At 35.5% G+C, this 23,971-nt stretch overlaps 1 protein-coding gene across 2 annotated transcripts in view; it reads right to left on the bottom strand.

Annotated features, from left to right (window-relative positions):
- The window catches only part of HELZ (helicase with zinc finger), a 72,377-nt gene that overhangs the window by 25,236 nt on the left and 23,170 nt on the right, over nt 1-23,971 (bottom strand). The window contains exons 12-18 of one of the 2 annotated variants that reach the window (XM_050908587.1): nt 18,525-18,655; nt 15,869-16,048; nt 15,233-15,334; nt 8,077-8,255; nt 6,394-6,512; nt 4,443-4,588; nt 1,759-1,906 (exon numbers count right to left, since the gene is read on the bottom strand). In XM_050908587.1, coding sequence (XP_050764544.1) covers nt 1,759-1,906; nt 4,443-4,588; nt 6,394-6,512; nt 8,077-8,255; nt 15,233-15,334; nt 15,869-16,048; nt 18,525-18,655 — 1,005 coding nt within the window. Of the gene's footprint in view, nt 1-1,758; nt 1,907-4,442; nt 4,589-6,393; nt 6,513-8,076; nt 8,256-15,232; nt 15,338-15,868; nt 16,049-18,524; nt 18,656-23,971 lie in introns of both variants that reach the window. The other variant, XM_050908586.1, reaches the window with a different exon arrangement.

A 23,971-nucleotide genomic window follows, 5' to 3' on the forward strand; every position in this document is an offset into this window, starting at 1 on the left:
CTTGTGCTGTGGGAAGAGGGCGTTGAAAATAAATTTAATGCTCTTAGCTTTTATATTATCTCTTCTTCAAATTGGTAAGTGGGAATTCTAGGGACTTTTATGGACGTTTCAGGAATATGAAAAGTGGTACAAATCACAATGCCTATGTACAGTAGTATAAAGCACAGTAGTTCCTAACTGCTAAAAGTCTGTTGTTTCATGCTGACTTCTTAGCATCTAAGATCTGATTATATGACACACATTCTCATTTAAGTATATATTTTTAAAAAATTAAGCTGGAAGAGTTTATTGAAAAACTCAGGGAAAAAAGCTAGTTCTACTGACAAAGGATATTAGCATAAACTTTGATATCTATAAAAACCGTAGCACCAATATAATGATCTTTTGCAGGTATTTTGGCAAGCTTCTCTGAAAGCATGTATTTATCATTAACACCATATAGGGAAATTTTAGAATTAAGACCAAAAAGAGAAAGTGTATTTTCCAGATTAATACTTAATATAGGCACCAATGAACCATAAGATGCTCCAATGCAAATGTCCATTAACAGTCAAACAGCAAAAATCTCCCTCATCATCTGAATTTCAGTTTTTCATGTTGTTGTTTAAGCAGCTGTTGTCCTTCACTTCTGCCTGTAGCTATTAATGACTCACAATTTTCAGACAGTTACTTGGCTACTGAAGATATTTTTAGGTTTTTTACAACTTTTTTTAAATGGCAAAGCAATCCAAGTAGATTAATGAAAGTAGTCAGGTGCCTTCAGTTTTTTTCAGTGATGCATCCAGAAGTCATTGGATCTTCTTATTTAAGTAGATATTTTAATACATCAAAGAATGCATAACAAGTGCAGCATAATAACAAGAAAAAGGTTAGAAATTGTGCATCAGATGAACTGCACCATGATCAACAAGGGGAAACACAGACAGCTCTGCAGCACTTCATAACAAACACTGCTGCTAAACTGCAACCTAACTTCAGTTAAAATTCCTCATAAGTTTAAGCAAATTAGTGATATTTCTTTGTCTTTCTTTAAATGTCAAGGACATTTCTTAAGACATCTTTTTGGTGGGAAAAAAGGGAGTTGGATCAACTCTCCCCTAACTTGAGGTGACTAGAAAAAGGCATCTTCCACTACGAAAAGTATTACCAATTCGGGGTGGGGGTGAGTGCATGTGTTTGGTTTTTGTTTGGTTTTGTGGGGTTTGTTTTGGGTTTTTTAACTCAAGGGAAGGAAGGAGAATGAAAGTAATTGTTGAAGAATACAAATAAATCTATGTGAAACAAACATACTGACAGTAAGTTCTCACCTAAAAAAAAAATCTCATCTGCACATGATCAGTTAGACACTGATCCTAAACATATTAAAGCAAATATGAAATGTTACTCCAGAGGACTCTTATCTGAGTGGGAACATTTCTACAACAGCCAAAGAAATCTAAGTTTTACTTCAAATTGCAGTTACTCTCAGTTGCTAAGATACATCCATCAGAATGTCACAAAAAGCATCAGGAAAGACATCCTGAAGAATGAGCCTGAGAGAACTATATGCAGCTTACAATTTGCAAACAAGAAACAGAAGATAAATTAGTGGAAATGTTTACTACAATTGCAATGTTCACTACTTCATGTTTAGCAAACCCCATGTTCCCCTCTCCTAGTAGAGGACAATTTATGCCTTCCACCTACACTGAGCATAAACCAATAAATTTGGGGGGAGTGGAGCTTTAACAATCAAGAATAAAGCCAAAGAAGAGTTACCTCTGCATTATTGTAAAAAGCTGTACTATTTTTTTCTTGCACATCTTCTCCACGTGCTGTAAAGAAAGTCAAAGGGTAGAAATCTTTGTGTGCTGGCTGCTTTCCACTTGCCATCAATTTGCCTTCATAGAAAAGTTCGGATGTATAACTGTAACAAGGCAAAACAAAATAAAATGTGGAGTCTACATATGAGCTCACTGATAAAATATGCAAAACTCACTGATAAAATATGCAACTACAAAATACCTTGAGGAAAACAGAACCACTGATTACTATTAGGCATCTTCAAGTGATTTCTCTGAACTGATATTTCCATACTATAGATGGAGCAGAAGGCACTAAAAATGTGCTTTTCCAATGCTTTTTCTACAAAGGCAGTATTTTCTTCTAATCTAAAGCTCGACAAAGTTACGAACATTCTCACTAATGTTTCACTCAGAAGTTCTGGTGGCTTGAAACTGGGCAAAAGGAACACTTGCTGTCTGGCACTGGTTACTCCCCAGGCTGGCCGGACAACAAGCCCGCTTACATCAGTTAAAAGTTGCTGAACTTGGAAGATAAATTTACTAAAGATTTCATGCATATTGAGCACAATGTAGGCCAAGCGTTCAGCTTTCAAGCAAGCTTTTCTGCTGTGACTTCTACTCCAGACCAATCTATGTTGCTACTCATTAGAAACACAACCAGAACATACTTCCTCTGCTGGCAGCAGCCACTACAGGAGCTGGCTGACTGAAAAAGAAATGAGGCAAGAACTACTTCCATTGTGAAAAGTAGGAGGGAAGAAGGCAAACTGAATAGAGCAAGACAAAAAGCCAGCAAGAAGAGACTGCAGATTACTATCGGTAGTACCGTAAGCACTGTATACTATTGCATGGACAATAGAGCTAAACTAATATACTGGCTTTCATTAATTAGTGAATTCTGGTATAATCTAACTTTTGAATGCTCAGCCTCCAACCTTAACGTTCTTCAGATATAGCTCTGTGGATGCAGTAACATGAATGCAGCCTGACACGAAGACAACAAAAGCAGAAGACTGTACAGTCAGTGGGCCCACCGAGTTCTTCCAGGCTTCCAACTATAGCAGCGTAAGATGTAAATATCTTATCACAGAAAAACTAAAGAAACCAGTCTGCTACCAAATCATCAAACAACTGCAGCCCACTACTGACCAGAACTGGACAATGCTGAAGAATACGCAACTCTTCTGTGGATTGAGTTGCAGCAGTCCACTGCTGCCAATGAGCAAATTAATTTAATTAATTTCTTCTGCAAATTAATTCTTAGTAATGAGTTCTCATTAAACAATAAAACACCCTTTCTACAAGGACTGTTTTTTCCAATTACAGCTCCAAAGTCAGGCTGAACTAATGGCTTGTTCTTTCCTTAATCTCTTTTGGTCTCTGCTTCTGTTAGGTAGGTATGATTAATGAGCCCACCATGAACCATCTTCCTACACTTACTTCTGTCTTAAGTGCCATGGTCCCATTTGTCAGGGAAAACTCCACATTATAAAAAAAAGTAGACTTGAGACAATCTCCTAAATGGACCACCGTCAGAGTATTTAGCAGGTTTCACTTCACACAGCAATACTTTTCTAGTGGAATTAGGCACACTGGACTTTCACGAGACAGCCGACTAGCCCCAGTGGTATTTCTGCAATCCTTACCTCGGTGTTCAATACAGCGGATCTTTCTAGGAACTCACTGTCTGAACTCCAACTGCTGAAGTGAATTTTCATTATCTTTCTCAGGCTAATTTCATGGAAGTGATCTCTAACCAAAAGCTGAAACAATCCCTTCCTTTTCAGATTCTCTCTCATTTCAAACTTAAAATTTCAAGAAATGTGTAAGAAATGTAGCATCACTCAGTCTACAATTACAAACTCCATAAAATGAAGACAGATCAAGCTGTGTAACAAAATATGTTACATTCTCGTTTTTGATTCCCCAGAGCACTTAAATACTTCTGCTTTTGCTTTGAACACAGTGATAATCTAATTAGTATGACTGGATACCAACATAATATTTCTCAGTACATATTTGAGCCAGGATTTAAACTTTAGCATTTTTCCCCATGATTGCACTTATTCTTTCTAGCACAGCTCATGGATGAGCTCATTACACTAGCAGCCATTAGTTTATCATAGCATAAAAATGCAAACCCACTGATTAATGTGTCTTGAAAGAAGTAATAAAAGAAGACAACAGAAAAGAAACATGCCCAAAATTTGACCTAGTTTTTTTCTGTTCATAGTTGTATATCCATATGTTCCTTACATTGCACATCGCTTACCATTCCAAGATAATCCACGCCAGTAATTCTAAAATTCTGAAACAGTTCAAAGAAACACAGACCCTATATAATATACGGCATAACGGTTAAAAAGGGAAAGTTAGCTCTTCTTTGGCCTAGTGTGCAAGTCTTGCAGCCAAAGCATCCCCACTTGAATGAGGGATCTGTAATACAACTAACTGAACCCCTGGCGTCTGTTCTAGGAGACCAAATTTCAACCTAGTAACAAAGAATTACTCTACTAATTAACTTTGAAACAACTGAGATTTCATTACAGAAACACGTAATGCCTCTCTCTTCATTCAGCTGTGCTTGGCTCAAGAGTTGTTTTGTTCACTCACACCAGTCAGAGAGATGCATGATACAGTGAAAGAGTTCACACCTACTTGATGATAGCTTCATGGGAGCGATAGTTCTCACACAGCAAGATCCTGCATGGAAATTCTGCAGGGTAGTGCTCATAGAGCCGATCAAGCAATGAAACATGAAGGTTTCTTTCCCTGGCAAATTCACTGTAGACAAAAGGACTGAGCTGTAATAGACACACACATACAAAGAAAATGTAACTAAATATGTGGACTTGGAATTTCATGCTCCCAACATATGTATTTTGCATCAAAACAAAAATGAAACCTTACTTTTACTTTACATTCATAGGTGGAAGACATACCATGGCTATTCCATAGAAATGCCCGTTCCTACTGTAAAAGTGACAAAAGACCAGCATGCTCTTAAAGGAACAATAAAACATCCAGTAACTATGTAAAGAGGAGAGAAGAACCCTTATATCTAAGTTTTTTCTTTGTGGCTTGCACAGATGGAGAACTCAAAGCAGAAAGCTGTTTGACAAAAAAAAAAAAAAAACACACCAAACCAAAGAACCACAAACCAAAACTGTGTTTTGAATTACATTACACCATTACTCTGACAATCACTTTACAGTTAAGTTACTACCACAAATAGTACAGATCAGAAAATACAGAAATTTGTAACACAATTTTAAAAAGTTAAGTAGAAAGTCATTGGAAAAACTAAAACCCAAGCAGCCTAGTTACTATTACACTAAACTACTACTAGGCTTGTTTAACAATAAAAACACCATCTATTACAGCAGGAAAAATAGAACCAAAGATGATGAAAAAAGATTTTTAAAATAAAATTTCAAAATGTAGAAATTAAGACAATCTGTTTTGTCATTCTGAACACATATGATTCAGATTCTGAGTTTGAGTTTCACTTCAGATAACTATTAGTTTTAGAAATTTAAATACTGGATACCTCATAGAGTAGCTTCTGTAAGAACATGAGCTATAGAACAGCTCTTTACGCACGTAGCCTGAGACACACAGGCCAAGTCAAGACTAGCCATCCAGCTGGGCTGATGTGATCTAGCCTGAAGCGGTAATAATTCCAATCTCTTAAAAAGCACTTTTGAGATCTGTATTTAAAAAGCACTATCCCAGTCCTTGGGATTACTATTATCATGACTTGAAATGATCTAGTAGTATTAAATCATAGGTGGCAACACTACTCTAAGTTTATTCCTATACCAAAGCAAACATCCACTCTATTGCTATTGTCAAGAGAATTAAAGGCAAATCTATAAAAACAAATAAATCTGGCCTAAATCAACAAAGCAAGTAAAGTTGACTTTTCCTAGCATGTTTTCTCATGCCTACAGGCTGCAAAATGACATGCATAATCAGTGTTTTATACTCTTCTAAACTCTAAACCAAGCAATTCCTAGGCACGTTGCAGTAACATAAAGGCACTGGTTAGTTTCCATTTCTTATTTCTTACTTGTTCAACTCCTTACCAGATTATGATGCTTCTAACAAAAAAAAGTTGTCTAAATCATAATACACATTCTCCTTATTCTTCATTTCTTTCAAAAATCAACAGGGAATACCCGTCATAAAAAGTAGGAGAAACTCCTGCCCGGACTGTATTAATAACTATCCCCATATCTTATGCAAATAACATCCCTTGAATTTTCCTTGGCTTCTCCATCTATTATATGACCGGTAAAATCTATGCATCTCCCTCTTTAAAATGAAATTTTACTTGCATGTAGTTCAGTGGTTGAGTGGGCCCAAATCTGTTCTATCACAGATTTCCTATGTAACCTTGGACAACTCACACGCTTTTTGCCTCAATTCCCTTACTGTAAAATGGAGACAACAGCATATTCCCACTCAGCAGAAATACTGTGAGTCTACCTTAGAGATTATGAGGTATTCACATACCACAGAAATTTGGAGCAGATAAAGAACTTAAATATATAAATACAAACATTATATATATGCACTTTAAATTCAAAAATTCTATAGCTCTTACCTGCATATGATCTCCAGCCAAGACAATTCTTGTGTTTTTATTAGCTAATGCTAGAGGCATAATAGTTTCGCACTCCATAGCTTGCGCAGCTTCATCTAATAAAATGTGTGTAAAAAACCCTGTAAAACAGAGATATCAGCAAATAAATGAAACGTGAAATATGATAAAATAAACAGTGATAACAATACAAGAAATTGTATTGACAGTTCTGTACTCTGATAGTAACCAAAACTAGAAAAAATTCAGTATGGCTTATACAAATTAACTTCTAGCAACTACTAGAAACCACACAAACAATTTTCAAACCCATCAAATGACCAACAATGGTCAACTGATTGTCAGTGACATTAGCAGTAGCCCACAGATCTGCCTCTTTCTTCTGATATACGCGAGTTAAACAAGTGTTTTATCCGAGCTCTCCTTATACCAAGAGGAAATGTCTCTTGGCAGACCTCCCTCAGTAGGTTTCTCAAATCTGAAAATCTTTTCATCACCATGAGGCTTGAAGAGCTTTGGACAATGACAATGAAAAGGACTCTCATGTACTTGAGTCCTATTAACTATTTTATATACTAAATTTCCCATTAAAATTGCACACGTACCTAAGCACTTTGCTGGTTACGGGCTTTAAGGAATGTAGGGGAAAAAAGGAACAGAAGTTGAAGGAAAATTTAAATCAATCTTATGATAATATTGGACCAAAAGGTTTGTTGGGTGGGTGGGAATCTATGCGCTAGATAACATGCACTTGAAAAAACTGGGCCACAGCAGACTTATAAAAATGTAAATTCGCGATAGGTATAGAAGAGAAGTGGGTTTATACATTGATATATATTAAGGTTTAAAACAAAGTATTAGAGGACTTAGTGTACCATCCAATTAAGATTATATACATAAAAATGTAGCAATTTTCTTTGGAAAACATGAATTTCATACAGCTGCACACACATTACCATGGCATGACTGTACACAGCTCATTGCCAAACAAAGCAGTTACTTCCATCTAAAGTCCTGAAAATATTTACCATAAATTCCATATTAGTTTTCTCTATTGCAACAAATGCCTAAATGTAGCCATAAAAAACTAACCGTAACAACTTCTGTAAAGAAATTCCTCATTCTCCAAAAAGCAGATGGATTTCATTTGGAGATCAAGAAAACAATAAACCCCAAGCAGCCTCTGCCCCCCAAAAATCAGTCTAATATATTTCAGTTTAGAAAACAACCCTAGAAGTATCACGTTAACATAGCATGGGCTTGTATGTGTGGGAGTTGTTTGCAAAGCTAAACAATTCACAAGACAAGAAAAAAAAGCTCTCTGTGTATTTATGCTTACATGCTCCACTGAGTAATGACCTTAATGAGCATAATATTCAAAGTCAGAATCTCAAACAGAATTTTCCCTCTTGGATCTCAGAAACACCAGATCATAGATAGTACTGCTTCTTTATTTAATTTTTTTTAAATAAGGAAAAAATAGAATAAGCAAAAGGTTAATTTGAATGCCAGCAGTTTATAGCTTTGTAATAAACATTTATTCATAAAAAAAAAGAGAAGACCATTTTAAGATGATCATTGTTTATTTTATTTTTTAACAGTTCAAAGAATTGGGTAAGGAACTGACACTGGTAAGAGGAAGATAATTCTCAAGCATGGACACTTCTTGTTTACAAATTATCTTACCTGGTTCAAGATCCAGTTGACATAGATACTGTGATGTATTTAAAGTAACAACTACTACTCGTTGCTTAAGAATGTCTTCTTTCTGTGGCATCTGAAAGGTGGAATGCGTGCTTGAAATCAAACAGTACTGATGCACAACTGGGTGGACAGTCTTTACCCAGCGATTTCTGAAATATACCCTAGAAAAGAAAAAGGGGGCTTATTTTCTATACAGTTTGAACTCAGTGACAGCCTAATATTTCAAATGCTAATATTCTGTTTTCTGGTAAATAAGTGTAATCTTCAGGAAGCAAAACATCACAACTATGCAGAATTACATGCTCAAATATGCTAAAATGTCTTGGATTTACCTTCCATTATTTGCTGCAGTGCAGTACTACATACGTGAACAGTTACCGAGGATTAATTCACATACGGAAATCCGTAAATTCTTCATACGTTTAAGTTCTGTGACCCTCACATCAATGTCTATTTCATTTTAAACTATCAGCAAACTCATTTTAAAGAAGTATTTCCTCAGTTGAAATATAAATATAGCCCATAGTCTTGGAACTGACAGAGCTGCAGTGGTCTGCACATTTCATCAACTGCAGCCATAGGATCTTTTAAAAAAAATTTTCAAAAGACATTAATAAAATCCTGTACTTCCTTTTACACATACTATATGTCTTCTGATTTCTAAGAACCAAACAGGAAGTATATTCATCTTTTTATCATGCAGGGCCATAATTATGATACACTGTACAAAAGAATGAGAAAACAGTGTCAAAAAGGATGGCTAGAGTCTAAAATATCAGGACATTGTCAGCAAAGCACTGGACTTGAAATATCTTTCTATGACACACAAGATAATTTTAATCACCATATCATGAGATCAATGATGAATTTTTCTTAAAAAGTGATGAAATGTAACGGTCAGTCTAGCTAAATGGAAGAGGAACAGGGAAGACACAAAGACTATGTCCCAGAAAACAGAGTACAAATAACTCCACAGAGGTATATAGAAATATACCAAAGCACACCAGCTGAGGATCTGGATAAAGATGTCAAAGGGCTTCTCTGTGGGGTGTTCCTCAAAAATATAATCTGTATCAAGTAAGAACTGTGAATCTAAAGTGGAACCTTTAAACTACAGGAAACTATTGTACAGATATTAGTATTTAGAATTAAAGTTATTTTAATTTATTTCCAAAGCAAATTAAGATGAAATGATTTAAACTAATTTCAGTTCTAAATATGGGACTTAATGCTGTTCGGTTTATCTAGTCATTATTTATTTTCTCCTGCGCCCATATTACAAATCTCAAATCATTAGTAAAGTACTTGGAAAAGTGTAATTATGTACCTAAGTGCAAAACATGATTGCACTGGCTGGACTTTGGATATCACGAGTCCACCCATGTTTGAAAATTACAGCTCAGTTCCATATAACGTGAAAGAAACAATTATTAGGATTATAATAAATTTGGTCTGTGAAAATGCAATGTCCATTTTGGACAATAAGCACACAATGAAATGCAAAGAGGTGCAAAGGCACTGCAGTATTCTGAATGGCTTTTTAATTTGACAACACAACCAGCCAAAACTGACACTTTGTGACCAAAGGTAACTCCAGTTAAGACTAGGTTCAGTGCAGGAGCAAACAACACACTCCTGAGTCATTCTCAGAACAAGAACTTCCTAATGTTACCCCAATATATTTATTTCTTATCAGCCATCAAACTGATAAGCTTTATTTGATAAACTGTTATTACATCAATGTAACAACACGAAGTCATGGCCTAATAGCTAGAACAAGGTAATAGGAGGAAGATAACCCCTGCTCTATTTATCCCAGCCATTCAGTCAGCTTTCATATGATTCAGTTTCTCAGTCTTAACTCAGGGTAATACTTACCTACCATCTCACAGGAGTACTGTGAGGATTAATGAGTTTATTGTGAGTTTATGTTTGTAAAGCACTTTGAGATTCTTGGATGAAAGGTGCTATTGAAATGCAAAATATTATGGGTATTAGACATTATTATACCATGCACTGTCTTTTATTACAAAAATTCAACTATGTGTGACTCACAGATTGGCTGACAGCATTTCAAACTGCATTGCTGCTTACCCATTAATTTCTTTTATTTTGATGTGGGATCAAAAAGGTATCCCAGAGCTATTATTCACCACTGGCATAAAAACACCTGCCAGATGTGACTACTTCGAAAATGTCGTGATATAAGTAAGCCACACTGAACAAGGGATTTCTTTCTCAGGTGCAATTTGGGCTAATAAAGTCTCCTGTAATTTCATTATCAGGGGTTTTTTTTCTTGAAGTTAGAGGAACCCGTTACAAAAATGAGTTTTACTAGCTTAACACAAATCAAAATGTTTCACCCTGCAACATACCCTTAACTTCTGATTAAACAAGCTACTAACCTTCTAATCTTAATACCTGCATAAGCAAAGTACCTGAAAGCCAGCAGAGTTGGGCAGTTACTAATCAAAACATTCATTAGTACCTGCAACACGTTCTATCAGTGTGCAGCTATAGGTACAAAGATGAGCAAAAACTGCAGCTACAAAACCAAAACCCAGCCATAGCTCACGTGAGAGTATATTTTCTCACATCATGTGATTCACATCCAGACTTTAATTCTGGAGAAATTAAAACCTTGGAGGCTAAGGTTTACCCAAACCATAGGCAGTGAAGTTACCAGCAAATACATAGAGAACCACATTGAAATGGAAATCCCAGAAGATTATAGATTAGGGACTCAATCTTCTGCAAACAGAAACACTGAATATATCCACTCTATTTACTAATGCTGGGTTAACATGCACAGAATCTGCATTTCGCGTGGAAATTCATACCACCTTTATTTCTAAATGTGGCATCTGGATATCTACAACAAAAGCCTTCATTTCTGTGGGCCTCTAGCCAATGAGCCAAAGAATGGAACAAACTGTCGGCTAACCTATCTATGTTTCTATCAATTTTCCAGCCATTATGTCAAAAAAGAAATTTGCTCAAGTATTTCTATTAAATGTTAGTCAAATTGAGTATTTCCTAATCTTTCATGTTTTGCTTCCATTGATAAAGTACCATCAAAGTATCAATTTGTACAATAGATTATTTGCAAAAGTAGTGAATTTATATCAGTAATTAAGATTCACAATAATTTCCTTGTTCATGTTTCAGGCTGGGATTACTCCTAAATCACTTAAAATACACTTCTAAAAGTTAATAAAGGGGGAGTCTAGAGTCAGACTCTCTGAAGGAGGCTAAAGAGTTTCATTTGCACTCCTGTCCTACAACAGCAACTTCTACTTCTCACGACTCCTTACAACAGAGTGCATGGGGACTAAATTTAAGTTCTTCAAAACTTCTTTTCCCTGTTCTGAACTGGAAAACACTAACTCTTCCCAGTTCTTGATAAAAAGGCCAGGATTCTCCCTTTAGGCTGTGCTCCAAAGAATTCTGGGATAAACTCCAATCCCACCTCCTCAGATTTTGTGCAGTTATTTCTCACCTGAAATCCCTCAAGCAAAAAGAACACAGAAGCTTAGAGGAAAAAGAATCTAGCAGCCTAATTTCATGCCTCTGTTAAAAGACCATTTAAAAAAAAAAACCAAACAAAAAAACAACTAAGTAGTCCCAAGAAGCCTACAGAAAACTTTAACAGCACCCAATTTTCCTCTTCCATTTCTTTTGATCCACCTCCAAAGAGAGGCTCATTCTCACAAACAAGTACGTTCCTTGGGATGCAGAAAACATGTGAAGAACCTGTCTTACAACCTGAAAGTTAACTTTTTTAATCAATCTTCCTTTGAGGATGGCATAAGATAGAAGCTAGACTTTCAAGAAAAAAAGTAATTGGCTAAAGATGCATTTATTTTACAAACTAACATTTGATAAGATAAAATAATACCATTTTTAGTACGAGAACTTTACTCCAGGCAATTTGGAAAAACGGGCAACGGTCCTTTAAAACCTGTTGGATTTTTGTTTGGGGTTGTTTCTTTTTTTAATTCAAACTCTGGTTTGCTCCAATTGATTGGTTTTTATAGTCTGGGTATCTCCTGAAGCTAGCAGCCACATACTAAAGCTACCTGGTTTCAGGCTACATTCAGTACTTACACATGTATGTTATGATCAAAATATTTTAAAAACGAACTGGAGAGGTTTCAGCTGAGGTATTTTAAACAGAATCAACTTACTTTCTGACACTGCTGAACTGATAGTCAGTAATAACATGTTTAGGAATGAATAAAAATATTAAAAATACAGATAAAAAGCAGTATCAACTTCTTTCCTTTTCCCCTAGTATTACATACAAAACCAGTGTATGGATACAACTAAATTTGAAAGTAAACGCAAGTAAAATAATAGTAATAAACGGTAGATACCTCAAACACTGTATGCCCAGAAACATACAGAGAAACTGCTGCTACCTGCTTCCTAAGTCTTGACTGGAGTTTTTAGGAGCCGTTGATAATCTGAAGTATCTAGCTACAGTGCCTACCTCAGCAGCCTGCCTCCTGAAGACTCTAGTAGTTGATGGAGAGAGACAAGCACATCCACAGAGTAAAAGGGTATACAAACTAGGAGCCAATTACTACCTCTCACGGCTCTGACTCACCAGCTAAAGGCGCCTGCTTCTCTACACTTAAAATCAAGTGTCTTAGCACCTAACAGAAGCACTTAATCGAAGGCTCTTTCCTCCTAACTGTAGGTTAGGGTTGGGTTTTTTTCTTTCAGAAACACTTCTGCATTAATTTACATAAGGATAATAAAGTCGTTTCAGTGTCATTTCTTCAGTAGGAGTCAGGTTTTGGAGTGTGCCCCTAATACAGTTGAATCATCTAATCAAACCCAGGGGCATTTTTTTTTTTTCTGGGTACAAATTTGTTTATGGGCATCAGGACTATGAGAATCTGGCCTTCAGGCTTCACTGGTATTTCATTTAGGTGCAGAGCTTAGACACAACGTAAATTCTCAGTGTTCGTTCTGACTTTGCATTTTCCAAAGGGCATAGAAAGTTATTTTGTTAGGAAAAAATATGAATTTATAACATGATATTTAAACAAAAAACCCCAAACTCTAGGCTTCAAACTTTCATGTCGTATCATGGACAGGATAATTTATTTAGTGTACATCTTACCCACAGAAATTTACAGAAATATTTACACAGTTCTCAGTACTCAGTCAATGTTAAATAATTAAGCTTTCCTTATTTAAAAACAACATGAATATTATGGTGCTCCCCACTAAGCTATGGAAACATTTTTAGCAAGGATACTATTCAGCCAACTCATCATTTGTAGAGTAAATAAGGGAAAAAAACTAAAGTAAACTGTCCAGCCATTTAGAAATGCATCAAACTCTGCAAGTAGCCCATCCAGCTTTGATAATTAACCGCTTCTACTCCACTTGGTATTTCCTTTAAAGTATTGCAAGAGGCTCAGAGCACCCTGTTTAAACTAACAGTAATGATTTTAATTTGAAAATATATCTTGACAATAGTCAATAAGAAGGGTAACAGATCCATAATTAATTTTATGCTAGGAGTCTCACATAGCTCTAGCTTTCAATTCAGACAAATTGACCCTTTAACTCTTGCCAGATCAGGTCGACATGCAGTTAGCTTTCAAACAACATATGCTTCTCAATTATATGTAATATTTGTTATTTGAAAATATACATACTTGTGGATCCATAAATATATATACACAATTGCAGAGGTGCCTCCATTTTCTAAAACTTTAACTTTCTGTAGCTGTATCATGACTATTTGAACAATATCATACAATCTACAGCAGCACTTTCCGAAGGCTTCATAAAAAATACTATGACAGTTATACTTAAATTCAAACATTCAGTGACTTTTAAATTATGTGCTGTAATTTTCTTGGCAAATATGTATATATATTTTAACCGTAAGAAAAATATCACTTTTGTTTATGTATGTTTTTCATAAGTACTTCTGAGACAGGACTATACAGCTGAATACGGCACATGAAAGAAGGTAGCAAAAGCTTGGCAACCACAATAAAACTATTTAACTCCTTGCTCTGTTAAATTACAGTTCAATATTCCCGAAAGTGTCAATTACACACATTTTTTCCCACCACAAAATTAAGACACCATAATGCTTTTCATCACAAAGTGCTTTACAAATCACCTTAAGACAATCTGTGTTAAAATACAACCAGTTCAAAGATAACTCTTCAAAAATAAGCTGCCTTCTTTTCCTTGGCCAGACCCTCAGTGTCTGTAAAATGTCACATGGCAACTAAAGCCAGCAAACCTAAGAGAATTTACACCTGTTGTAAATCTAGCCCTTTCACATAACTTCATTGGCTTTACTGACACTGCATAAAATGTAAGTCCAGGATGGCTTTTAATAGCTAGCAAGTAAACATACAGAGTAATTTTCTTAGTATTATAATAAACTCACACACTGGCATTCAGAAAATGATGCGCATAATTTAAAAAAATATATACCAAGCTAGCAGTATACAGTATATATTGTGATTACTGCACAAAATATTCCCAGGAGCGGGTTTCTGCCCATAAATAAATCCTCCTTAACTATTTCTATGCAGGTTTACCCTCCTTGCTCTTAAAGTTTCCACTTCTTCATTTTTTTCCTTAGCTAATTTCCCCAAAATACCCATGGTAAGTACATTTAACCACATATACAATGACTTCAAACTGACTTATCAGAAGAGGCCAAACTACTTTCACATGATTCTCTAAATATGTAGCTCCTATGACATCAAAATTTTTCTTCAAAAAGCCAGGTGGGTAGCCCCAGTTTCCAAATTATCATTGTGAGTCAAAATTTTCTGGAATTAACATACAATTAAAGTTCATTTTATTTTATCATAGTAGCTTTTAGAGGAGCATATCAAAAGTTTGCTCATTAGGAAAGACACATTTATCAATAGAATAATAAAAGCTTAAAAAAGGATGTCTTTATTTTTATTTAACAAATAACCCAAAATTATGTTGACAATGTTTCACGTTCCTTTTAGTCTATGTTTTTAAAAGCACTGCTGGTAACGCCAATATGCTTTTGCGTTTTAAAAGTTCTTTAACCTTTTTTATAGACACCTTTTCTTAAGAATAGTATTTTATAGATACATAATAAGCCTTAAAAAAATACCTGAGAGGTCTTGCCTGGGGATTGCCTGCTTCTACATATGGATGTAAATAATCCTTTATGTAGAGATCAGCAGCACTATTAGAATGGGTGCAAATGAGAATCCTGCTGGAATAAATGGTGCAAATAAAAAAGCAATGAAGAAACAGAAAACAATTCAAAGCAGTAGAATACAAAAAAAAGGAAACAGTGGCCATCTTCCTGCACATTTGTCTTAATGAAACTAGTCACTAACCTACCGTAGTTTGCATGATTCAGCCCTTTAACTCAAATCCTTCACTTATGAAAAGATTTAAAGTGCAAACAGTTTTTCAATAATTATTTTGTGATTATTAATCTAGACTTGATTTTAAGTAAGGAACAGCTTTTCTTATCTAGCATACTGCAAAACTTTCCATGTCGAGCAAATCACAGTCATTCTACATATTGTCAATTTTAATTAGTTTTGTTCTAAATGGAAAATACAGGCTAAGAGTATAAAATTACTTTGTCATTTAAAACAATGACTGATGGCTTGGGTTTTGTTTGTTTTTAAGCTGGATGGAAATTCTATATTTCTACCTTTCACTTGAATTTAACTAAAAAATTACATCTTCTCTGCTAATCAAGTATCGCTTTATATTTAGTGCCCCATCTCACCTAGTATCCTGTTGTTGGAGTATGTGCTTGACTGCCTGAGCCAGAGTGAACGTTTTTCCTGTCCCATAGGGACCGATGATAAGAACAGGAGGCAGTTGTATTGAAAGTGGAGTAGTGATAGCCAGAACAGCCTCTTTCTGCTTCGCATTTAGTCGAGGGTCCAACTGCTCATCCCATTGTCTGTACAAAAGGAGGCAAGAGAGTTTAAAAACAGAAGCTATGACAATCCACTGTCAGTCAGAAATGAAACGAGGTAAGATTTCAAAAGCTTTAAAGACGTTAAAGACCCTATATGGTACTGCATTGATTGTGTCATTCTGAGGCACACTGAAACGAATCGACAAATCTAGCAAAACAATCACATGCTTTAATCACGAAAATTTGATATTTGCAATAAATCAGTTGGGTTTTTTTTCCCAAAAGGAATCTAACTCCTTCTCAATTTACATTATCTCACCTAACAATAATTAACCTGCATAGTACACATTTTAGAAAAAGTATATGCTGCACCATCACCTGGTAACAAAAGCAAGTAGACATACAATGATTTTCTACTATTATTATGCAAGACGTAACATTAGTTATGTTTCTTCCCTGCGGTATTTACATTGTCAACTTTAAAAGTCAACAGTTATAAAACCCCAGGGCTTGGAAAAAGTTATCTACGATGGAATTAAAAAACTAATGGCTACCAATTAACTATAAACTTCTCTTAACTTTTTTTTTTTTTTTTTTTAGATCATTAAGGCACATACCTCTAATGGGAAAGCCGTCTAAAAAAAAAAAAAAAAAAAAAGGATTTTTGCTGTAACCAGCTAGTGATACCAGCATTACGAAGAAGATGCTTTCAGAAAATTCCAATGAGCGTAAGAGGTTAAAGATTCGTAGACATAGCTTTTAATATTCCCACTGACAGATTTAAAAGTAGACATGCATAGTAAAAAACACCTGTCACTGCTGCACATATGGCCATACTTTAGTAACATGATCTGCTTTGGTACAAGCACTATGCTTCTTATAGACTGGGAAAGTTTCTATTCAGTAGCAGTTAGCAACAGGGAGTAAAAATCAAGAAGGAATTGACTGAATTCCTAACTTTTAAGACAGGCATGAACAACAAGCTGGCAGGAGACTCTAAGAAATACTGGAAAGTAATAGGGACATAAAACAAAAACAGAAGAAAAACAGAGGGAAAGACAGTTTTGAGTCAGTCAGAAGTACTGATTCTCAGGGTAGGGCAAACCAAGCCACCAGATGGAAAACAACATGCTTATTACACTGACTTGAACTGAACTACAACCATTATATATCTCATCTATGTATATAAAAAATATAAAACATTATACAAATAAATTATATCAATGACAACCAATATGTAAATTTCTGTAAATATAAATTTCCTGACATAAAACAAAAGATAAAGTTCTAGCCTACTTGACTTACCTTCTTTTTATTGAAATCACTGCTTACTTCCAAACTATTCTTAAACGCTATTTCCTTGTAAGATTCACTCAAAACTTAACTAAGTCAGTGAACAGATTGTCACTGACCTCCATTAGCTTTGTAGTATAACTCTATGCAAAACCTATTCCCTTCTTTCTGCCCGTACTGTCAAAGCTTCGATGTATGCAGCAGTCACCCTCACCCAGAACACTGCTCCCACCCTTTTATCGTCTCTGTTCTTCCTACACTTCCAAAGACAAACTACAATTTTTCCAGCAATTTTTGTTTTACATTATCTCACTGTCTCAGGTTTCGGCCAGATCACTTTCCTTTTAATCCTTGAGCTATCTTCTGGTCTGTACTGCATCACAACCACACTCTTTAATTCTCACCTTCAAGACACCACACAACTCCTCGCATGCTGTACAGGCTATCAGTTCCACATACCTCTCATTTCCCTGGTTTGTAAGTACAGAAACCTCATGCCTCTTTTATCCTTCCCTATGCAGCAAGAATACTGACCGTATTCCCTGAGCAACACAGCCTCACATTTCTCTTCCCGAAGTTTCCTCTTTGAGACAAACTATTTTCACTGCATCAGCCTTAAGTCTCCTTAAAAGTATTTATATAACATAAGGGTCTATAATTCCATAAAGGAAACTGTAAGACATGTATACAAAGAATCTCAGCACTGCTTGCAAGTGCAATGCTGGTCCTTCTAAGACTCATTCCCATACCTTTCTTAGTCATGCCCCTCAGTGATATGTCCAAATCTGGGCTCATTGCATCAAACTCAGAAAGTACTAATGGATTGCTCCTTGCAGATAGCAGTCTGCATGCTTGAGATCCTGCACAGTAAACTCCTTGTAACTGGTATTTACTTTCCTATAAAGTATCGTGCATATTTTCAGTGAAGAACAGCAGAACAGTAAATAACTAGCAGATTTGTTTTCTACAGCTACAACACAACTGCAATGCCTATAAAACCACAGCTCAACTGCAGGCAAAACTAATCAACACATTCTAGTCCTCAGAGGATCACTTTTCTTGTTTTATTTAGAACAGTTTCACTCCCTTCTCTGAACCATCCTCACCATTAATGAAGAGCAATGCATGTTTCTTGTTCTAGGGCAGATTTCAGCCATCTGTTAGGAGAAATTCAGTACTGCATTACCACACAATCTTTGATATTAAAGTGTTGGTATTCTTGTACCTGTTGGGACTCCAGGGTATGGTGGGAGTCATGCTGACATCTGGAAACAAAATACTGTTGTCCTTAATCCTGTCCAAGGCATAATGCATTTCACAAAGGGGTAAGCGATTTAACTGAAACTGAAGTTCAACCTGCAGTACAAAATGAATTAATAAATGAAGAGGTGAACAAAAATGATTAATTTAGAAAACACTTGTTAGACTTTGCTGCATATGATACAGTTTTATCTTCCTGCAAACTACTGCCTCTCAGAAGAAAAAAAACATCACTCAATCAAAAGATGTGCGATAAAATTAACTTGCTCCTTTTTACTTGCTTTGAAGCAAAGATAAATACAGCATTTTCTCTAATGTAATTTGGTTGTTTGACTTTTAAGATTAGATTCCACTGTACTTTCAGAAAAAAAAATAAAAGGGAAAACATTCTTGGAATTATTTTTTGAATACAAGAAGTACTCCCGGAAAATATTATTGTCCCAAAACATTGTTTTCACAAATATAAGCTTCCATTCCTTATTGTAAGAACAACCTCGAAAAAGTGACAGGATCTTTTACGGATCAACAGATGACATAAATCAGATGTGTGACCAGCAGAGATAAACCTCAAACATTATTTATTTCTAGTCAAACATTCTGGAATAATATAACTTGTCATTTATGTTCAATTATTAGGACTCTCCAAAAGTTAATTTCTAACAATTAGTTGCTTATCAATACATTCATTTTTTTTGTTCTCTCAATTAGTTGTGTTTTAATGCTAGTAAATAAAAGATAATGCCAACAAAATTCTGGTACAAAGCCAGAAACAACATGCAGAGCACGTTAACATCCCTGATTAAATTCAGAACTGAACACTGGATAGTGAAATTAGTTTATACATACATATACTAAAAGAGCAAAGAGAAAGCTACATTCTAAATTTGAACACAGGATAAAAGCAGCTCCTGGGGAAACAATTCATAAAAACAGTTCACTCAGATTATCATTTACACATATTTAAATTTGCAATTATTAATCTCTCCAAAAACAAACAAATCTGATCAGAGCATTGCGCTGAAGAACTACACGTTAACAACATGGAAGCCTTTACACAAAATTTGACACAGATTTGCACTAATACAAAACAGCCTAAAATCACCCAAATCTGCTGAAGAACTTCAAGTGACTGACATACATTTTCAGGTTTTTTTCAAAGAATTGCTATCTATCACTAAATATTTATGTAATTACTGTGCTACAACTCTAATAAGCATTTGTGATTAAATAAGAGTAAATAAGTACCTTTCTGAGGTTTACAATGAACTGTGAGCATGCTTACAAACAGCCAGCCAAATTACTGCAACCTGTCTGGAAAAGTACCCCTCCTTTACCTGGAAAGCATACCAGTAATATTTAAAATTTCTATGGTCATCTTTACTGACAGCTTTCACAACCACCTTACAGAAGCTGGTTCTGTACTACCAATTCACAGATGAGAAGAACAGAAACGGTAAAGATGAGCTGAAGCTGGTACATCAGCACCATCACACCGCTGAAGAGACGGGGCAAAGCTGCGGTCGAGCACCCCATGTCATCCCAGAGAAATGCCACGGAGGTGACACAGTCATTCTAAATGTACCCCCATGCCCAAAGCAAAAATCTGGTCTCAGATCTATTAGTTTTCTCCTCTAGCACTCACTGATTCTCTATTAGTCAGTCTGTTATTACTTAATCACACTTTAATTTCAAGATAATTATTGCTACCAACCAGAAAGTTCAACAAACACAAAACAATACTAGAATCTATTTTCGTAATTATCTTTTCTGACAACTTATATGAAGACTTTTAAAAGTCCTTGTCAGCTAAAATAAGTTTTCCTTATATACTACAAACAAAAACCAGTTTGTTGTACTAAAGATCCCTGTGGTTATCAAAATAAGACAGCAAACTTGGGAAAAAAACAAAGGGGGAAAAAAAAAAAAAGAGTTAGAAAAGCAGACAATCACTTCTCTAAACACAACAAGGCTCATTCAAAGCCATATAAACTTGTCTCGTGAACCTTCTCCTATGGAGGAGTAATTTAGCCTTCTAGATTAACTGTTTGTTGGACCTGACACGCCTTTATCTGCCCACAGCCACCTCCTGCCATAGGGATCACACCTGTAAAAACCCTCTTGTGCACCAGTAATGTTTACTACTTGAAGATCATCTCCTTCAAAAGGATTTGCAAAACACAGCTCTTAGCATTTTCTTTTTTCTAGTATATTTAAATATTACACTGTTCATATTATCATGTAGCATGTAAAATCAACACCAGCTTTGCTGTAAATAAACAATGTTTGCTTGTATTAGTGCAGAATGTAGCCATTAACTTTCAGTCTCTGGCAGCTATAAAGACATTAAATATTCATCTGACTATCACATTTTACAGCAAGATGTATAACCATAACTCTGAAGAAAAGGGCAGTAACAAATCTGTACAACGTTAAGCATGGAGTTCACTAAAGTGATTGTAACTGCTAGGAAAACTTTTTTAAATAGGACACATGAACGTTTAGGAATTTTTTTTCCCCACTGTTCTACCATGTAGTTTATGCCTATCCACTACCTTAGTAAATACCCTGGTCTTCAAAGCAGCGTGGTTTAGCACTTGTCAAGAATGACAGCACCAGCTCATCCTGCCCAAGGGGGACCTCGAGCTTCCTTCCAAAGCTGCATCCTACCCATCTCTACCCAGTGCCCATTTACCTGCCCAACCACGTCCCGCAGATGTTTGGAAAAAGGCTTCCACACAAATGGCAATGGTCCCAACCTCACAGTTTGATCTATACAGGAAAAATATCTTTGCTCAGACAGACCCAAGGCCTACAAAAGACCACCCAATATAACAATGATAATTTAAATGCAGAAAAACTGTGATGCTCATCTGAGCGACACTTTAATAGCCCCTTCTGGGAGTCCAAGCAAGGTGCCTAGCATTAAATACCTCTTATTATCTACCTGCATTGACCACTTTCTTTAACAGCTTGTGATTTGTTTTGGTTTTAATCCAGTTTGGATTGAATCAAACAGTTATATTTGCTGTTGCAGAGTACTGAATGAGGCCATCTGTGAAGGAGAGGCACGTAACCTGCTTTAATATATATTCCACAATAAGAAAACAGTGGGAAAGGAAGTTAATCCATTGCCAGTTTCACGGAAGAGGACACAGAACAGAGTAACCACTCCAAAAATAAAACAGTCGCATTGTAGTTTGGTCACCAGAAAGAGCAGCAGCCAAGGGGGCTTAAAGCACCAGTTCACTCCATCCCACTTTCTTGAATGGTGCACTTGATAAAAGCAGAATTGTGCATTTATTATAGTTTAGCCAGGACAACAGGCAAACAAGTGATCAGAAAGCTTCCAAGATGAATTACTAGAAGAGGAAAGGAAGCAAACCGCCTAACTTATCCAAAAGCTACAGAAATAAAAGCAATTTTGTTAATGTTTAAGAATTGCATAGGGAATACTAACTCCACTGAAGACAACAGCAAAATTTCCAGCATCTTTAATAAAAACGGTATACATCCAAATTACAATATCATCAGTTCTAACCTGAGGATCCTTTCCAAATATTCAGTCAGTACTTAATCAGAAAAAATTTCCTCACAATTAGAATTCATTAAAATATAGGTAACACTTTAAGGATTTGACCACTGACATATGTATGAAGTACTAAATAATTTTACAAATAACTTCAGGACCCAATTTTTCATGCAGGATAGATTCGCTGCCTCAGGCAAAGTTTCATAAGACACTCAACAAAAAATAAGCCAGTTACTGAAGACCCAGCTCATTTTGCATTCCAGTGGAGTTTCTGATAGAATCAATTAGTAAGTTTAATTATTGTTTTAAGAAAACAAATACAAAGCCAAGAGCCCAGAACAACGTAAGTCTTCCCAGACCAATTATCCATGTTAAATTAAGACATCAGGATTCTTGCATATGTTTCCCCAAAACAAAATGAATGGGAAGAGATAATTGTTTGGTGAAAATGCATTCATTTCAAGCAATGCCAGTGACCTTAATCTGAGGTTACTTCTGTTTGGTAACAAGATCAGTCACAAGGTCTACAGCAGACACACACTGGGGATGGGTGAGGAGTTTAAGTATTTAACTTAACTAGAGCTTTGTCCTCCTTTACATGCATTTACATCTATTGTGCTATCTTGTTTGCAAACTACATAATATTAAAAAAAAAAGTATCCGCACCCATTTCATGTTAACTGCAAGGTAAAAAAAAGCCTGATTTTACTGCCAACACAATTTTCTCTAGCAAAAGCGTTATAACTCCTCATTTTGTGACTGAATGCCTCCAAGACAGATAAATATCTATCTTGGATATAAGTGTCAGCAGAGTGAGAGCCATGGAGGCAAGTATTATCATTCTGAAACACAGGATATATATAATAAAAGTATTTTTCCACCTTCCTCATGCCTCCATCTACCAACCCTCATCATCTTCATCAAGGAAATACTGTTCCACTGAAGGACAATACTTTTGTTCTGATATGGGTGCAGAAAGCAGCACAAGGCCCATTCATAACCTCAACAGACCTCATTAAAAATTAATTTCACCTCAGGTGTAGGAACAAATAGTGGAATCCACAATGACACAAACAAAAAGAATGAGAAGATACAAAAAAAATGAGAAGATACAAAAAAAAAAAAAAAAAAAAAAAAAAAAAAAAAAAAAAAAAAAAAAAAAAAAAAAAAAAAAAAAAAAAAAAAAAAAAAAAAAAAAAAAAAAAAAAAAAAAAAAAAAAAAAAAAAAAAAAAAAAAAAAAAAAAATGAAAAAAAAAAAAAAGAATGAGAAGATACAAAAAGAATGAGAAGATACAAAATAGTCCAAGATGCAAGTTATCAAAGACCAAGTCTAGCTGGCTATGTCTAGAGCAGCAGAGACTTTTTTTTTTTTTTTTTTTTAAGAGAAAAAACACAGGAATAGAAAACTCCCTCCTTTGACTTCATTAAGAAAAGGTACCTGAGGTCTCTGGTGAGAATAGCTATGATGGACACAACGATGGAAGCCACATCAGAGAGACTAAGCTGGAGAAAAGTCCAGGCAGCAGGAGTAAGCAATATATTCAGTGGTTTTAGAATGAGAGGGGAGAGGGTGGGTAGGTCTGGTGGAAGAAAGCTCATGAACTACCCACAAACACCTACCTGCAGGAAAATAAAAATAAGACAAAGCTTTCCTCTACAAGTCCACAGAGAGAGGGCTTTGTATTTGAACCAGAGATGTAAAAACAGTGTCCAAGACAACTTACAAATCACACTCTCAAAACCATGAGATACACAAGTAAAAATCTGCTAGCAGTGCCTAATCATCTCAGAAGAATTTTGCCAGAAATGAAATTCACTAAAATGTATTTTTACTGTGTAACAGTTCTAAAATATTAATTTCTTTTCCAAATAATAAGACTCA

The sequence above is a fragment of the Gymnogyps californianus genome, chromosome 19 (assembly GCF_018139145.2).
Source record: "Gymnogyps californianus isolate 813 chromosome 19, ASM1813914v2, whole genome shotgun sequence".
NCBI lineage: Eukaryota > Metazoa > Chordata > Aves > Accipitriformes > Cathartidae > Gymnogyps > Gymnogyps californianus.